This window comes from Equus asinus, chromosome 5 (assembly GCF_041296235.1).
Source record: "Equus asinus isolate D_3611 breed Donkey chromosome 5, EquAss-T2T_v2, whole genome shotgun sequence".
NCBI lineage: Eukaryota > Metazoa > Chordata > Mammalia > Perissodactyla > Equidae > Equus > Equus asinus.
Genome location: NC_091794.1, coordinates 15,638,159 through 15,659,463, shown reverse-complemented (window position 1 = coordinate 15,659,463; position 21,305 = coordinate 15,638,159). Strand labels below are relative to the sequence as shown.

Sequence of the window (21,305 nt, the reverse complement as noted above, 5' to 3'; positions counted from 1 at the left end):
GAAACTCTCCCATGTATACATGTTATAAAGCTTTGTTTAATTTTCTCTTGCTATTCTGTCTCATGTGAATTTAATTCATTCTCCGGCCAGACGAACCCAGAGAAGATAGAGGAAATGTCTTCTCCCCTACAATCTGAACGGGCAAACCCTGGGCTGCCAAAGCCATGTGTGTGAACTTAACCACTCGGCCACAGGCCGGACCCTCCTGATATATATTTTATTTTTCATGAGAACTAAAACAGGCTTTTCGAATCTGGATCCAAGAGGCTAGTGTAACCAGTTCTAGATATACAACTACTGATTGATATTAATAAAGCCAACGATTGTTCCTTGAGCAGAGTATATGTCATTAAAAGAAAAATGCCCAATTTAATAAACAAAATAAAAGAAATATTTCCAGGGAAACATTTCAAATTGAAAAATCAGTGGCAAACAATGAATTCTGTCACTGAAAATGTCAGAGAAGACGACACCCTGTTGCCCACAGATAGATCTTCACTGAAGGCTTCTTATCACCAGCTAGCTCAAATATAAACATCTGATTGTTGCTGCCACCTGTCTCTACAGGAGTATCCTTGTTTCCCAATAAACCTGCTATTGTCCGCATCAAACATATCCCTGGCAACTTTCTCAACAAGGTGATTTCCTTCTAGTTTAGCTCAGCCCTGTGGTTATAGAACACCCTCTTATCCACAGTGAAGCCCTCCTCCCCTTAAAAGGAGTCTCCAGACACTTCCCCTCCAGGGAAATGAAATGACAAGGACCATGGTCTTGCCTAATCTGTACCCTCAATCATTATTTTCATTATTCTCTTTAAACCAGTCCCTCCACTCTTCCAGTGATGTTTTTTTTTAATGGCCACGTCATATTTACATTACTCTTTGCCTGGAAGGCATATGAGACTTTTCCTGGTGCTGAGCTCAGCTGATGAGCATGACCAGAGACACAGTGGCTGACAGGAAAGATTAGGAGCCAAGGCCCTAGGCAGCTTCCTTTCTTCACCAAAGCCTAAACTTAGAGTAGTCTTTCTCCTCCAAGCCAATTGGAAGATCATGGCAAACATAGCAATGGCTTGAAGAGAAAAGGAAAAAAGATTAAAACTCAAAAAATTAGACTTCTTTTCCTAAACTAAATTCTTTGTTGCACTGAAGAGAGGTGGGTGGGAAATGACCCCTGCTGGGAGGGGGCCCCGATCAAGACTTTGCTCAGGTTAAAGGAAAAATGATCATGTCCAAGCTTCTGCTTTTGGGTTCATAGATCTTTATTTAGCACAGTCCTTTAGTGAGTTTGGGGTCAGCAATGGGGCAAAACTGCTTGACGTGAGAAAGTAACAAAAATTTAGAGCGTGGGAGGTCAACATTAGGATGTGTGGTAACCAAAACGATCATGACAAGCCAGGGGCTGAAAAATAGTGCTACCATCTTGAAATTTTGAAACCGGCAAACAGCCATTGATGATTAAGTATCTAGGTACTGAAGTTTTTTTTCCTTTTTGCAATTACTGATTACAGCTTCTAGCTGTTTAACCCACCCATTGTTAACTGTGCTGCTTAGGCAATGTGCTCTCTGACTCCCACTAGGCTCCTATAGATAACATCTCCCTGGAGCCTGGGTCACCATGGTAATGGGTGTGTGAGCTGGTTTTCAGGAATTAGAACTCCTTGTCCACTTCAGGCTGGTTGAGACCACCAACTCATCATCTAGGCCCGCGCAGATGTCCGATAGGCGACCATTTATGTCAAGGGGCTAAAAACTCCACCCTCAGATCATGCTAACGCCACCATTTTGTGAACATGGGTCCTATGAAAAGGCATGAAGTCTGACTACGCTTGCGCAGATCATCTATTACCTCACCTCTCCTCACCTCCAATCACCTCTCTCCACATTTCAGACCACCTTGCCCCCTATCTCATAAATATCCCTGAGTCCCTATTTTCGGAGAAGCGAATTTGAGGCTCGTGCCCTTGCTTCCTCTCGTGGCTGCCTTGTGAGTAAACTCTCTGCTGCAATCTCGTCTTCTCAGTGCTTGACTTTCTGAGCGGCGGGCAAAAACGAATCTGGTTTGGTAACAATTTCCCCTGGTGGGGAATAGCTGGTAAATTGCTACGACAGTGTTCTCTAGATTTCTGATTTAACCTATTACCTATCTTGTGTTGTTCTGCAATTCCCTTATGTTACTCCAAACCTTCAGTAAAATTCTGCTACATCCAATAGCATTGTGCTCATCATATTGGAAGGAAGGGCTACTGGTATCCACCGTGGGGCAAAAGAGACCAAGAAGAGCGGAGGCCATCAATAGAAAGAGAAGAATAGCTTGGAAGGATAGATCAGAAAAATGCCATCTCTGGAGAAATCCGTGGAAGTACTGACTGGAGGGAAAGGAGGGTCATTTCCCAAAGTAAGTGGGCTGAGGATTTCCCTGTCTTATTTGTATATTAAATAGAAGTCTCAGCTGTAAGATTGGAGGACATCTGGGTCATATTATTGCATACTGACATTAAAATAATTAAAATACTTGAGTTATTTGCCAGTTGCATGGTTCCCACCTGTTTTTCTGAGAGTAGTAAAATTTTAGGAACTGTTGGGGTTGTCAACTCTTTATTGTGTTATGCAAAGAAACTTAAAAAACTAATTATCACCATTGTTTCATAAAATAAAGGGCATTTTAACATACATGCAGGAAAAATGGAAAGGGCATAATCTCAGAACAATTTTTAAAATTTTGTTTTATCTGAAAAGATCTCACACTTTAAACCTATTGAAACAGTATATATTTTACTTTGTCTTCACCTTAAATCTTAAAAGATTCCTTAAATCTTTCCTCATTTATTTATTCATTTTTTCAAAAATAGTAAACCTCTTATTTGCCAAGCACTGTGCTAGGTCCTGGGGTACAGAGATGAATGTGAAGCTGCTCCTGTCCTCAAGATCTCACGAGTTTCTAGGAAAGTCAAGCAGGTGACCCCAACTGCAAACAGTGCACACTGTGCTGTTAGTAGAGGAGCTCACCGAATACTAAGGGTTAAAAAGCCAGAACAATGGTCAATCTATCTCTAAGCAGAAATGCAAGAAATACTGAAGTCTAGATGTCAGGACTAACTTTGCACACATCATTTGAGTTTCCTTACCAATGATTTAGGGGAAACTGACAGTATACCCCCAGAGATCATGGGGTTTCTCAGACTTTTATTGTTCTGAGCCAATCACAGGGCTAGGAACACACCTCTCGTATAATGTCAGCTGGTTCATACTCCACACTGGACAGGAAGAGGTCACTTACATGGGGTTTGGAGAATAAAAACCGCCCCCTCCCACTTGTCTACAATGGAGTGGCTCTGCACATGCCACTCTGCTCACTTTGGGACATGCGACCTGAAGGTCAGCAGAGGACAGGACAGGGTGAGGGCTGTGCTGCCTTGGTAACAGGACCTTCGGATTTGGTGCCAGACTGGAGATGGGGCACTTGCTCAACACACACAGTTGGGAGATGTCTGAGAGTGGTGATGGGCGCACTGGTCCCTCTGGCTCAATATTACCCGAAGCTACCAGGTTTCTGAGTTCTGATCTTAAGTGAGAGAGGGAGGCATATAGTTGTATCCCAAGCATCTGGTTCTGGAATTTTCCAAGGGAGTAAGAAATGCTGGCATAGAAAGGGATACCTATACACATTTATATGGGATGAAGTTCCAGAGGCAGATACCTGGGCGGAGGTTGCAGAGGGAGGGGTTCTCTTTCCCCTGGGCCCCAGAGGGTCCCGCATTAGAGGAAAAAATCTAACTGTATGCATTTTCTTACATTATATAATCAGGGTATATGTGTCAAACAGATAGTCGCTGAAACACTCATTTCCTTCCCGTGTCTCACTTCAATTCTTGTCGGAAACGGGTCTAGAACTTTCACACAATTATCCGTTCTTATTTAAAATCAAAACCTCGATAGATCAGCTGATGGCTGCAGTTTCAATATCTTTGGCTGGGTCTTCTGGTTTCTCTGAAGCACATACGTGTGACAATGGAAGAGAAACGCAGGAAGTGACTACTGAATACACACAGGTTCTGCAGCTTGCGTCTGTTCTCACACATTTCCATTTTAGATTCTGAGCAGTTCTCCCTCCCCATGAACTATGAAATCCAAGGGTCTGGCTGAATCATTCAAACGAAATGAGATTCCTTCCCCGCAGGGGGTTAGAAACAGAGGTGCGCTCCCTTCCCTCCGCAACCCTAGAAATCGCGAGTTTCCTAGAGAAAAGCCCAGCAGGGGGCCAGGACCCGCAGATGGCGCGAGGAACCAGCGCCTCTGCAAAGCCGAGAAATGCCAGCGACCAGGCCAGGGGAGGCGCGAAACCAGCGGAGTCATCCCCCGGGCCGGTTGCGGAGGATGAGGCAGCTCGGGCAGGGCAGCGACTACTTCGAAGGAGAACAGGAACAAGGGTCCTGGACCCTGAGGTCTCCCGAGGTCGATTCCCAGGGGACCCAAAGCAGCGACGGGGCTCTGAGATCTGGCAAGTTCCTGGGAGTCGAGTGAGGGGAGCGAGTGTCTTACCTGGCCGGGCTGGCTGGTGTAGTTGAAGGAGTAGATGTTCTCCGTGCTGAGGCTCACCACCCCGCTGTAGACGCGATTGAAATCTGCGCCCCTGGCGGGGTCGCGGGGGTCGCGGGGTTGCGCGGGGCGCCCGGGAGCCGCCGCCCGCAGGAGCCAGGGCAGCGCGCAGAGCAGCGCGAGCCGCGGGCAGCCCCGCATGGTGGGCGCCGCCCCGCGAGGGGGCTAGCGCGGAGCCGGTCCTTCCAAAGCCCCCCGCGGGCCCGGCCGCCGGCCGCAGCGCAGCACCGGCGATGCCCGGCAAGCTCTGCCGGCGAGTGCTGGCAACGCGCTGGCGAAAGGCCGATCAAATATTGATGCAGCCGCCTGGGGTCTCCGCGGGAGGTCAGCGGCCAGGGGCTGGGAGGGCGGAGGATACAGAGCCCGGGGGCTGCTTTGCTCTCCGGCTTCTAAGTCCGTTTCCTCCTCCCTTTCTCATTTCTGAGAATCCTCCACCTACCCAGCGAGAATTTCTACCGATCTCTTTCCCCTCAACCTCGAAAAAAAAGACAGAAAGAAAGTAAAAACATTGGAAACATTAAAAAGAAATAGCCACTAGTCTTGAAGAGTCAACCTGACCAGCCATTGAGCAGGAAATTCAGTCGGTTTCAAGTAAATGTGCACCCTGGCTGCAAGCGAAGAAATGGAAAGCAACAGAGCCTGTCCCCAAAGAGGGTGCACGAGTTCGCCTTTCCAGTCTGCTACCTGCAGAGAACTCCTGCCGTCTGAACGATGGGGTGTTAACTCTCAATTTTCCCTTCTCTAGCAGAACCCGTTCCCAGACACCTGTTTCATTTCCTCACTACCTCCTCTTTTGAACGAGAGCCTCACGTCATCGCTTTCTCTCCCGCTCGCCATATGCGTACGGATGTAAATATGTACGATCGTGAAAAAATAAATAGATAAGGTGAAGAAGACAATTTTGAACACCGCCTGAAGTCTGGTCCCGGAAGTTGTCAAAAAGGACTCAGAGTAACCGGATTTATGCAGAGGGCATTTCTTTCCGCCCCAGCTTCTTGCCTACTTTACGTCTGCAATGACTTCTTAGATTCTGGGAGAATCTCCAGGCTTCTGTATTGTTTTTCAAATGAGAGAAACCACAGCCCATCATTAGAAGGAAATACCCTTCTGGCAAAAATTAGGGAATGCAATTTAAACAGCTAAAGAGGCAGATAAAAAGCAAGTTGAGAAGATCCGCGGAAATCCTGGGAGAAAAACAATCAGTTCAGGTGGAGAAGAGGACTTGCTGTTTTATTTCAGCTTCAAGTTATTTTTAAACTAGAAAAGAATCTAATTGCGTTCAACCTGAAGGAACATTAATAAAGAAGCCAGAAAGAAGAAAAAGATCATGTTCAAAGAGTTAAGATTACAGATTAAAATCCTAACATTTAGCATTCAAAGGGAGGTTTTTGGTTTTTGTCTTGTTTTACCTCATTGAATCCCTACAATTCATTAAAACGTCAACAATGAGTACAATACATTTGGTACAAAGTTTTATAACTGTACAGTCAGGAAACAATGCTGATGGAAGACTGAGTTAGATGACTCCTTATCAGGACAATTGTCATCTTTTAAAAACTGTTCTCGAAAATGTACGGGCGTAAGAACAGAAATACAAAGAGGGTCTAGGGGTAAAGTTTAAAATAGACCTCACTGTGTTTGAGAAACATAATTTCATCCAGAATTTGAATGATGTTAAACTGCTATATTTAAAATGTCTACCCCTCTTTTTAGAATTTAACACAATTTCATAAACTTGAAGTTTAGGACGTCCTTCTAGGTTTGCTGGCCTGGCCATTTCAAGCATTCTCCAGAGCAGAAGGATCATGGAGTCGCACCCAGCACTAGGAGAGATGAGGAACTGGCTTTTTCACAAGGCAACCCCTTCTTTTGGGGGCAAGTGTCTCATTATTAGAGAGATATTTCACATTCTAAAGTGAAATCTGCCTCTCTTCCACTCACTGACATGAGTTCTGCCCTCTGGAGTCATAGGAATAAACCTAATCCTTTTTCCACATGACAGCCTCGAAGGTATTTGAAAAGACCTGTAACTCTCCAAGGCTTTATCGTAACTTGGAGCAGTGAAATCAGAAACAACTGGAACAGATCCTTTACCAGAGCACAGAACCCAAAATATTTATTTATTTTTTTAAAAAACTTTAATTGGTTTTATTTATTTATTTACTTTTTGAGGAAGATTAGCCCTGAGCTAACATCTGTGCCTGTCTTCTTCTATTTTATATGTGGGACACCTGCCACAGCATGGCTTGATAAGCAGTACATAGGTCCACGCCTGGGATCAGAACCAGTGAACCCCAGGCCACCCAAGCGGAGTGCCCAAACCCAACTGCTACGCCACTGAGCTGGTCCCCAAAATATTTATTTTAAAGCCGTTATAGATGATATCTACACCAGACACTTTGAGTGATATATCGCAAATCACTCTCTACTATGATCTAATCCTAATTCTAGCCCAAATCCATTGAGTGACCTTAGGTAATTAACCTCCCAGAATCGCAAGGTTGCTGTAAGGATAAAAGTGGGGAAGAATGTATTTGGAAGTATATTAGAAAGTTTAAGAGTTATACAGCCAAATATTATTATTATATGACTCCTAGTTCAACCGCTAAAAAGTAAAATATGGTCCATCAGCCAGGCTTTTAAAATATCTGTGATGGCAAGCTTCCATTGTGAGAGACTCAATCTACAGACAAGGGCCAGACCATATACGACAACAGAACTCTGACCCTCAGCCTCTGCAGCAACCTGTCCAGGAACGCAAACTGTAACCTCTGCAGCAAACGGCCCAGAACAGTCACAACTTGGTCAGTGACTTGTCAGTGGAAGTGCCAACTTCTGCAGTTTTCGCCCGTTTCCAACTCAGGATCAGTCAGAGAAAGTCAAATATGCTCCACAAACCATAAAATGCCCTGATTCTGGGTAGCCTGCCTCCAGCTTCCCCATGCCACCAGGAGCCAATCAGAGTTTTTCTGAATGCTTCCCTTTTTCTCATTATTAAGCTTTCCCACTACCCTGCCTGCCTTTAAGTCTCTGCCAAACACAAGTGACAGTGGCTTGCTATGCAAGCTCTGAATAAACAACCACTGTTTGTTTTCATTTGGTGGTCTTTGTGTCCATAATTTTCCTGAAGGTTCCACTGAGATACTATCTGTACTGCCTGCCACCACGAACTCCAGCCTTCACCAAGGTGTGGTACCCAGCGAGGCCACTTGTGCCCTACTGCTTGCAGCGTCGAGTACGCATTGACGTGCTCAGTCAGTGCTGGGTCTAAACTCTGTCTTGGCTTTTGAGTTCTTTGGCTATCTAGTCTCAGTTTGACATCTGGACTTTGTTATTGTTTCCCATTCGTTTGGCATCTTTGGTGGAGTCAGACCATTCTTTTTCATCTCTTTTTGCTCTCTTTTCTGCTTCTGTTTTGTGTTATGTTGTCTAAAAGTGTTGTTTGTCACAGAGCAGGGGACAGACATGGGCCCTTTAAGCCTTTTGTTTCAGCTGGCCTCACAGATCAGTGTGGTTCTCTGGACTGGCATGCTTTCGGACAAACTCTGCTATGGGTCACCAATGAAACCAGATAAGCTTATCCCTGTGTCTTGATCTTTTTGTCCTGAGAGTGTGGCTTTGATCTACAGAGATCATTCTCTCTGGTTTTCCGCCTGCCTGGAGATTTAGCTTGTTGGGTCTACATTTGGAGGCAGCGATCATCAAGTTGGGGGCTCAAGACTCAAAGTGCACAAGTATCACTTTCAACTGACCCTGGCCAGCTCTTAGGAGGCAGTCTAAGTCTAATGCCTCTTCTTCTGGAAAAACTCCTACTTCTTTTTTAAAATTTCAATAATTATTTATTTTTTTAGTTGAGATCATATTGGCTTATAACATTGTGTAAATTTCAGGCGTACATTACTATATTTCAGTTTCTGTATAGATTGCATCATGCTCACCAGCAATAGTCTGTTTTTTATCCATCACCATACATGTGTGCCCCTTTATCCCTTTTACCTTCTCCTCACTCTCTTCTTCTCTGGTAACCACTAATCTGTTCTCTTTAACTATGCGTTTGTTTATCTTCCACATATAAGTGAGATCATATGGTATTTGTCTTTCTCTGTCTAACTTATTTCACTTAGCATAATATCCTCAAGGTCCATCCGTGTTATTGCAAATGGCATGATTTTGTCGTTCTTTATGTCTGAGTATTATTCCATTGTATATATCTATATACCACGTCTTCTTTATCCATTCATCTGTAGAAGGGCACTTGGGTTGCTTCCACATCTTGGCTATTGTGAATAATGCTGCGATGAACATAGGGATGTGTAAATCTCTTTGAATTGTTGATTTCTTTCTTTCTTTCTTTCTTTCTTTTTTTGAGGAAGATTAGCCCTGAGCTAACAGCTGCTGCCAATCCTCCTCTTTTTGCTGAGGAAGACTGGCCCTGAGCTAACATCCGTGCCCATCTTTCTCTACTTTATATGTGGGACGCCTACCACAGCATGGCTTGTCAAGGGGTGCCATGTCTGCACCCAGGATCCGAGCTGGCGAACCCCGGGCCGCCAAAGTGGAATGTGCGCACTTTACCCCTGTGCCACTGGGCCGGCCCCTGAATTGTTGATTTCACGTTCTTTGGACAGATACCAGTAGTGGGATAGCTGGATCATATGACATACCTATTTTTAATTTTTTGAGAAATCTTCATACTGCTTTCTATAGTGGCTACACCAGTTTGCACTCCCACCTGCAGTGTATGAGGTTTCCCTTTTCTGAAACACTCCTACTTCTTATATGTCCACTCATTACAATTCTAATTCTTGCACCTATGTTTTAAATGGCATAACTTCACCAAGGATGATCTGGGCCTTCAGTGTCCACTCTGTGGAACGCTGGACTTGAACAAAATTATTCATTTGAGAGGTGCCTTGAAAAAGAAAGAGAATGAGATTTCTCAGACCCTGTGGGCAACATTTTTTGATTGCGTTGCAGAAGGCTTCAAATGAAATTCTATTCAAAATTGCTTCACTAAAAGATTCTTTGGTCAAAGCTAGTGAGCAATTTGGCAAACTTAAACAACCACCCAGACTCGTTTCCACAGTAAATCTTCCCCCACCTTGTTCTAGAGTTGCCTTCCTGTAGCCGGCTCACCCTCTTTCCCCTTATCCTTCTGATCTCTCTCCTTCTGCATCTCCTCCTTCTTCTTCCCCTGGTCCAGATCCCTACCTTTTCCTCAAAACTCTCCTAAAACTCCAAATGCCAATTGCCTCTAAGGATCCATCCCTCCCATGAACCAGGTATGCAGGCAACTGTAGAATTTAAACCGTGGACCTGAGATAAATTAATAGCTGTAATGAAAGATTTCCCTAAACCCAAGCAAGACCAGCAAATATTCATAGAAGAATTTGGAATTGTTTGAGTGCCTATGACCCAGGGTTACCTGACCTATATCAGCTCCTACGCATGTTGATCAGAACGTCAGATGCTAAATCCTGGATGACAAAACCTGATTGGACCAGATCCAGAGAGGGACCTACAGGATCCCTCTTTTCACAAAAAACCTCAGGGTGAAAAAAAAAGTCCAGAAAAATAGGTCAAAGTCTCCCAAAAGCCACACTTGAAACATTTCCAATTAAAGTTGATTAGACCGTAATTCAATCATGCAAACAAAAATACGAAATTATAGGAGATTTCAGGATAAACTAAAAAGTACCTTCTAACACACTAATCTTTCTACATTAAACCCTGCCATTTTTGCTCAACCTCTTCCTTGGAGTAAACATAGAACACAAGTGGTAGGCATTTCAAATAACTCACAGATTTTTCCCTATTTCCCAGCCCTTAACTACAACCCTTGGGTCCTTGACTGAAAAACATTCCTTCCTGCTCTGTGATACCACCCATACACACTTATTAGGGAGAGATATACTCTACAAATGGAACGGTAATATTAAATGCACACCCCCACTATTTCTTGGGGTTTCAGAGGACTTGTCTATTCATAATCAAGTTGTATTTGCTCTATACAAACCTTTCCTTTTCTACTATACTTGATGTATACTCCAGATGAAAATCTTGACATTGTACTTGACTCTCTATAGGTTACAGTTCCCAGAGGAATTGACATAGGAAACATAATTAATTAGAGCAGAATCTATTAAAGTTCAGATAGATCCTATCAAACTGTTACCCCAAATTCCCCAAAGCTAGAAGCTAGAGCAAAGGAAAGCCTCAAGTCTATAGTCGAGGGCCTTATATCCAAGGGCCTTTTCATAACCAGCACTAACCCTTGTAATATTCCTGTCCTGCCAATAAAGAAACCAAATGGACAAGGATATGGATTAGTTCAAGATCTCAGAGAAATCCATAAATTGTTATCCCTCCCTTCCCATTAGAACCTCATGCTAAATACCATCCTGTTATCAGTTCTTCTCCAAACCACCTCCTTCCCTGTATCGGGTCATGGCTCTGCCTTTCTCAGTGTGTCCCTACACCAGGACAGTCAATACCTTTTGCCTTCAGCTGAGAGGACAGCAAGGCCCTAAGGGTTCACTGAAGCCCTCTTCTATTTTTCTTAGGTCCTTAATCGAAAACTAACTATCCAAATTTCCGTTGTGATTCAGTTCTAATATCATATGTAGATGATATCCTACTTTGCTCAGAGTAGCTTGTAAAAGTGATTCCACTTACTTGCACTCAGCCTTAACAGAAAAGGGAGATAAAGTTTCAAAAAAGATAAATTACAATTTTGCTAAAACATGGTCCATTATTTAGTGCATGACCTATTTAAGGAGGGAAAAACATTCTCTCATGACAGGATGAAGACTATCCAAACTTATCCTAGACTCCTCACAAAACTACAACTGAGACAACATCTAGGCCTAACGGGAAATTTCAGACAGTGGGTGCAAATTTTTCTGAGACTGTGACACCTCTTTATGAAATGGCTAAGTCTTTTGTCTATTTGTGCATGAGTGTTCTGGACAAACCTTGGGGTTTTAACTCAACTTCATGGGAACCATCAAAAACCCATCACTTACTGTAGCCTCACCCTCACTCCTGTTGCAAAGGTCAATACCCCTTGACTTAGGGCAATACCGCCTCTGCAAAACTTGTTGATGCTTCTGCTGAATTAATTCTAGGTTTCCTGTTTGACCTTTTGGTTCCTCATGTAGTAAGGACTTTACTACTGACTGAGAACACCCAACGTTTTTCAGTCGGTCTGTTAACCTGTTAAGAATTTCTGTTGCTCTCTCTCTCTCACACTACTATTCAGTGCTGCAGCACCCTGAATCCTGCCACTCTTCTGCCCTCTCCAGAAGAAGGGGAACCTCCTGATTGTCTTACTTCCATTAGGGTCATACTTCAAATTTGAAACTGGAGATTACCAAGCTATCTCTAATCTAAACTTTCCTTTATAGGATAGTTCTCTACCTGAGGTAAAGTTAGTCCAGATGGCACAATTTACAACACTTGTTAGAGCTTGTCATCTAGCCAAAGACCAGAGAGTAAACACGTATACAGACAGCAGGTATGCTTCTGGAGTAGTACACGATGCTGTAGAAACAAAAAAGTTTTCTCACCTCTGCTGGAACCCCCATAAAAAGTGGACAAGTTGGGGCCAGCCCGGTGGCTCAGTGGTTAAGTGCACACGTTCCACTTTGGTGGCCCAGGGTTCGCCGGTTAGGATCTCAGGTGCAGACATGGCACCGCTTGGCAAGCCATGTTGTGGTAGGCGTCCCACATATAAAGTAGAGGAAGATGGGCACGATGTTAGCTCAGGGCCAGTCTTCCTCAGCACAAAGAGGAGGATTGGCGGCAGTTAGCTCAGGGCTAATCTTCCTCAAAAAAAAGAAAAAGTGGACAAGTTAAGGAATTTTTAGATGCACTTCTATTTCCCAGTGAGAGGGATATCATAAAGACTGAGGCCCAGACTAACACAGATAATATGGGAGTCAAAGGAAATTCTTTAGTAGACTGTTTTGCTAAACAAGCAGCCTTAACCAAGGTTATGATACTGACTAAACTCCCAAAGGATACATCTCTGGACTGAGTCAAAGAGGCCATCATCAAATCTCTACATTTAGCCCCTGATTTGGAAAAGGAAGAAAGGAAAATATATGGTGTATCCTTCAATTAGATAATCCTTGGCACTCTCAAGATGGCCATTTGGTGGCACCAGATGATTTCAAATGGATACTAGCTGAATTTCTCCACGAAACTACTCATCATGGTAAAGACAAATTGTTTATTATCTTAAATCAACATTAATGTGGAGACTTTAAAAAAAGACAGCTTATTTATTTTTGGATCATGTGTTACTTGTGAACAACATAATCCTGGAAAAACTGTAAAGATGAGGCACGGCTTCAAGAACCCTTTGAACACCTTCAGATGGACTTTAGCCAGCTCCCACTCTCCATGGGATTTGTTTACTTTCAGGATGGGTTGAAGCATTTTCTTTCTGAAAATCTTCTTTGCTGAACATTCCTTTCCGTCTCCAAAAAGCTGCTTGATTTTTTGTTTCCAACCTGGCATATACCCACTTTTATATCGTGACCAAGGCACACAATTTACATGAGCCACCATAAGAGAACTTTGTCAAGTGTTACCCCTTCTCAGAAACTAAATTGCCCTTACGACCCACAAACTTTCGGAAAGGTCATAAGAACCAAAGACATCCTTAAATTAAAATTAGCAAAATTTTCAGAAATCCTTGAGCTCCCTTGGCTAAAGGGGCCTGTATGGCCATATGATCCATTCCCTCAGAGACACATCAGTTATATCCCTATGAACTGTTAACAGAAAGGCCCAGACATTTAGAAATTTTACCCCTGATATTAGACTCTTCTCTGCTGCATGCAGATGTGGCAAAATATCGGAAGGGAGTCATGTACCATACCCAGGCCTATCATGAACAAGTTAAGGCCAGCTTCCTATGGCACTTCTTAAATAGGCCCCTCATGATCATCGACCAGGAAATTTCATCTGTTGGAAGAGACATTGGATAAAAAATGTTCTTAATCTCATTGGAAGGGACCTTATCACGTACTATTAACAACAAACACTTTAGTAGAAATTCATCAAGTCAATCCATGGCTTCACATTTCACAACTTAAGAAACAACCCAGAATTTCATATAACTGGAAGGCTACTCCAATGGAGGACTTCAAGCTGAGGATTCTCAGAGATTCTCTAGGAGCAGCCTATCCTTGGAAACAGACAGTTGACCCAAGACATTTGGAATAGCACATGGCATCAGATAATGGACAGTTTCCACCTAAGACATTGGACCAAGACCCCTGTCTAATTCCTGTTTTGTTTTGGCCTGCTTACTGATAATCATTCTCCTTCTCATTTACTGCAGACTGCTAGTGTTTTCTACCCAGAATGGCCCCTTTTCTCTCTTTTTTTTTTCCTCTTTAATATAACTGTTAGATCAGAACTTACTCATCCAAATACTATTCTTAGATTATCCAAATAATACCTTCTGCCCTCAATGTTACTCACTGTTGGATATGTCATCCATCATTGGACCTCCAGGATAAAAAACCTCTAGGCTATTCCAGTCCCATGAGAAGAGACCATAGGGAATTATAGCCAATGGTGGTTCCACTTACACCTACATGGAAAATGACCTTAAATATATTAACCTATGACTTTGCTAGTTTCCTTTCTCCCAGAGAAACAACCAATTATTACAATCTATTGATCAGACCCCAGGTAATTCTAAATCTGAATTCAACAACCTTTGTAGGGTGATTGGCCAAATACTTGCCACATGGAAGAGACCAATAGCAATCCAAATAAGTAAAGTCTTGGTTCTGACTTCATGTCATGGTCAACATCTTTTCTCTTGGATCCCCATGTGCCCTTATAGGCTACTACTTTCTTTGCAGCCAGGACACACGGTCTCGTTCGCGTTAGACTAACACTTCATGCACTTTAGTAATAGTATTCCAAGACTTGTTTATACACAGAGACTCTAATTCTATAAACCACCAAGGATGGAAATTCTGACGCAGATACAAGCTCCAAAGAGAGGCCGCCTTTGATGTTTCAGGTACTTTACTTGGAGGAATTACTGACTCATTGTTTTTCCTAACAATCAGAGCAGTCTTCCCGATTGTGAGAATTATATAAATAGAAAAGACTGTAAGAAACTTATCATTAACTCTTGCAGAAGTTATTAATGATACCATATCAGCTCTAGATGGAATATAGATCAGTCTCAACTCATTGGCATGAGCAGTGGTAGACAACTGCATTGCTCTTCCTTTCTTGTTTGCTAGTCATGATGGTGTCTCTGCCATTGCTACTACTCCTTGGATTAATGAAACAGGCAAGGCAGACTAAGCTATGTATTCTCTTAAGGAGAAAGCTACTTGACTCCCTAAGGTTGATCCTCATGACCTATGGGATTTTTTTTCTTGGCCTGGGTTGGGCATTTGGGGTTCCTGGTTATGAAGCATCTTACAGGGACTATTGATTGTTATTGATTTTGTTATAGTGGCCATGATGTTGTTCTATTTCACTCTATCTAGAGTCTTAAATACTTCTGTGCACCTGTTCTCTTGTCGGATAATTGCCATGATGATGCAACAATAAAAAGGTCAAGAAGATCACACAATACAGTTGATTATGGAGACAACTGGATTATCCCAAGTTGTGAAAATACAGATCTCTAGATTTCTCCAAATTGCTCAAACTCTTGCAAGCAAAAGAATGACCAAAAGAAGGGACTGAAAGATTGAATGTGCAAACAGAAAATGTCCAGATCATATATGACAATAGAACTTGACCCACAATCTAGAGCAATCAGTGTAGGAAGCCAAACCACAGTTTCTGCAACAATCAGCCTAGAATGGTCGTGACTTGGTGATGACTGTCAGCTTCCTTATTTTTTGTCCCTCATGACCAACCAGAGATCCATAAGATTTTTATCCCAGTTTAAGTATTTTTACATTTTAAGAAAATAAAAAAGTATGATTCTTTTCATAGTAGTACTCAAGATGAATCTTTCCAATATTAAAAAACATCAATGTCATAAAAAATATAAGCAGCTATGGAAACAAGGACTACTGATGTGAGCATAAACAGAGGCTATTTGTCCAGAACTTGATATAGGAAGGATTTCAGCTACCATCATTTGGATTGCACAGAGACTCAAAGATAGGAGAGGAGTGGAAAAGGTTTATAGTGAAATAAGAGGAAGACTTCAGAAATGGTCTAATTAGAAGTTGGAATGGGGAAGCTGGAAGTAAGCTAAGGAGCAGTGGGACATCTTATGGTTTGGGGAACTTATCTGGCTCATATTTGGACCACCCAGAGAAAGCTTCCTTTTCAATCCCAGGAAACCACTGGTCTGTTTTCCGTCACTACATTAGTTTTCATTTTCTGGAGTCTTATATAAATGGACTTACACAGTATGTACTTCTTTTTGTTTGGCTTTTTTCACTCCCCATAACTATTTTGTTAGATGAGTTTTGTTAAAATTTTGCTAAGAATTTTTGCATCTATATTCATGAGGGATATTGGTCCGTAGTTTTCTTGTAATGCCTTTCTCTGGTTAAGGTATCAGGGTAATGCTGACCTCATAGAGTGAGATGGGAAGTATTCCCTCCTCTTCAACATTTTGAGTTTGTGTAGGATTTGTGTAGAAGAATTTGTAGAATTGGTAATATTTCTTCCCAAACATTTGGTAAAATTCACTGATGAAGCCATCTGGGCCTGTGGTTTTCTTTGTGGGAAGGTGTTTTTACTGCAATTTTAATTTCCTTACTACATATAAGGCTATCCAGGTTATCTATTTTTTTCTTGAGAAAGCTTAGTAATTTAGGTCTTTCAAGGAATTTGTCCATTTTATCTGTTGTTAAATTTATTGCCATGAAGTTGTTCACAATATTAGTTTATTCGTTTCATATCTGTAGAATCTGTTACGTCTCCCATTTCTGATATTGGTCATTTATATGTAATTTTTCCCTGATGAATTTGCTTAGAGGTTTATGGATTTAATTAATCTTCTAAAAAATTCAGCTATTGTTTTTTTCTTTTCTATTTTATTGATTCAGCTTTAATCTTTATTATTTCCTTTTTCTTCTTACTTTGTATTTAACTTGGTTTTCTTTAATTTCTAAAGGTAGAAGCTGAGGTCATTGATTTGTGATCTTCTTTTCTAATATAAGTGTTTAGTGCTATAAATTTATATAAATTTACTTATATATTTCTCTTGAATTACTGTCTCAGTTACATTACACAAATTTTGATATGCTGTATTTTCATTTTCATTCCATTAAAAATATATTTTATTTTCTGTTTTGATTTCTTGTCTGATTAATAGCTTATTTAGAAGTGTATTTTTTCCCCACATTTTGAGAGATTTGCCAAGAATCGTCATGTTATTGATTTCTAATTTAATTACATTGTGGTCAAAGAACATACCTAGAATGATCTGAATCCTTTTGAATTTATTGAAACTTGTTTTATGGTCCAGATTATAGTCCATCTTGCTGAAAGTTCTGTATATGTGAGAAGGGTATGTTGGTTGTTGGAGCAGTATCATATAAATGTCAATTAGGTCAAGATGGTTGATAGTGTTGTTCAACTCTGTTATAACCTTACTGATTTTCTGTCTACTTGTATTATAAATTATTCAGGGAAGGGGACTGAAATTTCTGACTAAATTGTGAACTTTTTATTTCATATTGCAGTTCTATCAGTTTCTGCTTCATTTATTTTGAAGCTGTCTTATTAGATGCATAAATATCTTAGGATTGTTATATACTATTGATTTAATGGGCCCTTTACCATCATGAAATGATCCTCTTTATTCCTGGTAATATTCTTTGTTCTGAAATCTATTTCATATAATATTGATAAAGCCACTCAAGCTTTCTTTTGACTAGTGTTAGCACGATATGTCTTTTGTCAATCCTTATACTTTAAACTTACTTGTATTTTTATATTAATGTCTGTTTCTTTTTATAGGCAACAATTAAAAAAACCCAATCTGACAATCTCTGCCTTTTAATTGGGGGTATTTAGACCATTTACATTTAATGTAATAATTGATATGAATCTATCGACTTGCTATTTGTTTTCTATTTCTCTCATCTGTTCTTTATTTTTTTGCCTACTTTTAGATTAAGCAGGTTAATCAAGTATTTTTTTATTATCTCCTTTGGAATATCTCTTTTTTACAGATATCATCTCTTTTAGCTGTAACTCTCATTATTTTAGTGATGGTGTTAGGCTTTATACTATACATCTTTAACTTACGAAAGTCTACCTCCAAGTAATATTATAACACATCAAGAATAGTACAAGAAACTTACAATAATATACTTCCATTTCTCTCCTCTGGGCTTTTTGCTATTGTTGTCATGCACTTTACTTTTACATATATTACAAACCTTGCAATGCATTTTTGTTATATTTGTTTAAGTAGTAAATTATCTTTTAAAGAGATTTAAATAACAAGAAAAATATCTTACATATTTACGCACGTCACTATTTCCAGTGCTCTCCATTGTGTAGATCCAGATTTCCATCTGGTATCATTTTACTTCTGCTTGAAGTACCTACTTTAACATTTCTCATAGTGAGGATCTGCTGGTGATAAATTCCTTTGTTACGTGTGGAAGCATCTTTATTTTATCCTCATTTTTAAGAGACATTTTTGACAGACACAGAATTCTAGGTTGACAGGTATTTTTTCTTTCAATACATTTAAAATGTTCTACTATCTTCTTGTTTGCAACACTTCAAATGAGAAATATGCTGTTATCCTTATTTTTGTTCCTTTTTAATGTCTTTTCCCTCTGGCTGCTTTGAAGATTTTTTCACTGCTTCTGAGCAATTTGAATATCATGTACCTCAATGTAATGTTCTTCATCAACACTTTTTGGTGTTTGGGTTTTGTTGAGCTTCTGGAAAGCAGCTTTGTGGGTAAAGATGCTAATAGGAAGATTGAATTAGTGATGGAAGCCTATGGAAGTTCTCTTCAGATTGCTTCAATGTTGTCAGTGAAATAGGAAGCATGGTCACTGGCTGAGACTGAGGATAGAGAAAAGACGTGGGACATGAGAAAAGGTATAAAGTTGTCATCTAGGAGGGTAGGAGAATCAATGGAGCAGGGAACGGTAACATGGTCTTCAGGAATCTTTAAGAGCCTACTTAAAGTTAGTGATCATGGAGGCCGGCCCTGTGGCTGAGTGGTTAAGTTTGCGTGCTCCGCTGCGGCGGCCCAGGGTTTTGCTGGTTTGGATCCTGGGCGCAGACATGGCACTGCTCTTCAGGCCACATTGAGGCGGCGTCCCATATGCCACAACTAGAAGGACCTACAACTAGAATATACAGCTATGTATTGGGGTCATTTGGAGAGAAAAAGCAGAAGAAAAAAAAAAAGGAAGATTGGCAATGGTTGTTAGCTCAGGTGCCAATCTTTAAAAATAAACAAATAAATAAAATAAAATAAAATTAGTGATCATGAATTTAAAGTCAGCATGGTGGGGGGTTTTCTCCTTTCAGTTTCAGCTGCAAGGGTACAGGCACTTAGTAAATACAGTGTTGGCATGGCCAGGATTGTGGTTTTGCCAAGTGTTACAGTAACTCAGAGAGGGGCAGGAGTTGAGGATGTATGTAGGAGATGATTATATTGATTGGCCATTGAATACATCTACATCAAACTTCCTCAATCAGAGTGGCAACTATTAGAAGGCAGCTCTTTGCATTTAGAAGGTGTAGAATATGTATTTGCTGATCCATGTATGGGCGTGTCTTAACAACAGAAAACGAGGGATTAAAGGAAGTTGTCTTATTAGAGCGAATTAACTGTGTTCTAATAAAATGCTTTGCAAAGTCCTTAACATGGCCTACACTGCTCTGCCTGTCCTGGCTCCAGTCTATGAGGACAGCCTCCCTTACACCAACCTCCCAGGAGTTCAACCTCTGAACTGGAGTTCTTTGGCCCCATGCACTTGCCCCACACCTTTGCACATGTGGCTCCCTTAGCAGGAACGCTCTAACCACCGTCACTGGTGGCTTGCTCATCCTTGCTTTCCAGCTTTCCTGACTATTTCAGATATTTCTATAAGCTTAGTATCTAGTTAGTATGACTACTTTTTAGTACTTGACAGTTTTAATTTTACATTTGTGTCATTGATAGCTGTCTGCTACTAAGCTTCCTGAGGACAGGAACCTTGCCTGTTTTTAGTCCTCATGGAACCTAGCACAGTCTCTGGCACATTGGTAGGTGGTAATAAACATTTTTGAATAAATAAATAGAGGGGAAAGCAAGTAAGTGTGATAATGTGAAGCCTGGTGTGGAGAGCAACACCTTTCTTTTGGAGAATTCACGAGAAACCGGCTAATGCTACACGCCTACCCTTCAACGCTTCGCCTGGAACCTGCACAGGGAACAGGAGACGACGGCAGGACTCGCTTCAACCTTCTAAACCCTCAGCTGGCGCGAGACTTTGGGAGGCGCCTGCGCACTGGTCTCGCCGGATATACGCAAGGGAGTGGGGCGGGGCTCCGGTAACCTAGGCAACATCCCGGAAGCGGCGGGCTGCGTCAACCCGTGGCGGGCCGGGTGGTTCTGGAGCCTGAAGCTTTAGTCGTGGTGGAGGCAGAGGTCGGGAAACGGCAAGGCAGGTTGCGATGACGGGGCAGAGGCCTGCGGCCCGCCGCCCCACCGAGCTGAGGGACCGGGGCTACAGGGCGGGGAGAGCGGTGGTGGCCGCGGCTCCCCTTCTGTTCCCTGGGGATCCCTGCGCCCGGCCAGAGGATCTTGATACAGACAGCGCCCCCGCGACTCTGTTTTACGAGTGTATGTGCGTGTCAGGATGCGTGTCTGGGTGTCTGTGTGTCTAGCGCGTTCCCTCTAGGAGCATACTGAGTGTGCGCGTGCGCACCGCATTCGGGCACTTCAGCACAGAGCTAGAAATTGGGGGTACCCTATTGTGGCCTTCAAGGAGTTTACGCTGTAGCAGGAGAGAGACAAGACTACCCAGGGTACTTGGGGACAGGAGAGTCACTTAAGTCTGTTGGATGGGCAGGAAAGGGTTTATCCGAAGGGGCCGCTTGAATGAGTTTTAGGGAGTGAGTGGGAGTTAACCCCTTGGAGAAGGAAGCGAAAGTCTGAAGGGTGCTCCAGGCAGAGCGTGAAGAATGGTTGGAAGTGTATGTGAAGGCGAGAGCTTTGTTTTAGGGTGTGTGGGAGATGTGAGAGGAGAAAAGACTGGAAAGGAAGGTCAGCGGGCCACATGGAGGGAGAGGGTCTGAGTGCCACACGAGTTGGCTTCCTCTCTGCAGGGAGGAGCCATTAAAATCTTGTGAGGAAGGAAGGAAAATGCTGAGAGCCCTGCTCTGTCCCTGTATCTGGGTGGGATTGATTGAAGGGACAGTGTTTGGAAAGAGGTCTTGTTTCCCTTTGCCAGTTGTCCCCTAGTCAGAGTGGATTTGTTCAATCTCATCATAAGTCTGCTTCAGTGGCTCCCTGGAGGTCTTGAGGAGAGCGTTCAAGTGGCTGTGGCTCTGAGGCCACGATTTGGCCTCTGCCTTTCTTTTTATCCCCTTTCTGGCCTCTCACCCTCTCAAATCTGTTAATCAACCTGAACTTCTCAAACCCTTTGTAAATGCCTTTTCCCCTACCTGGAACATTCTTTCCTCCTCTTCTGACTTTTATTCGTGCTTTAGCTCTCAGTTTCAACATTTTTGGGG

The 21,305-nt window shown here is 42.1% G+C and overlaps 2 protein-coding genes across 13 annotated transcripts in view; one reads left to right on the top strand and one right to left on the bottom strand.

Moving 5' to 3' along the window:
- The window catches only part of SIDT1 (SID1 transmembrane family member 1), a 116,002-nt gene extending 95,908 nt beyond the window's left edge, over positions 1-20,094 (bottom strand). For 2 of the 4 annotated variants that reach the window (XM_014838629.3, XM_014838630.3), the window contains exon 1: positions 4,542-4,870. In XM_014838629.3, coding sequence (XP_014694115.1) covers positions 4,542-4,739 — 198 coding nt within the window. In that variant the 5' untranslated portion in view covers positions 4,740-4,870. Of the gene's footprint in view, positions 1-4,541; positions 4,871-12,166; positions 12,418-19,968 lie in introns of those variants that run through there. The other 2 variants (XM_070508853.1, XM_070508852.1) reach the window with 2 other exon arrangements.
- Positions 20,095-20,106: 12 nt separating this feature from the next.
- Positions 20,107-21,305, top strand: part of SPICE1 (spindle and centriole associated protein 1) — a 50,460-nt gene continuing 49,261 nt past the window's right edge. For 3 of the 9 annotated variants that reach the window (XM_044771578.2, XM_044771576.2, XM_014838631.3), the window contains exon 1: positions 20,108-20,233. The gene's annotated coding sequence lies outside the window, so the exon portion shown is untranslated. Of the gene's footprint in view, positions 20,417-21,305 lie in introns of all 9 variants that reach the window. The other 6 variants (XM_070508847.1, XM_014838632.3, XM_044771577.2 and 3 more) reach the window with 5 other exon arrangements.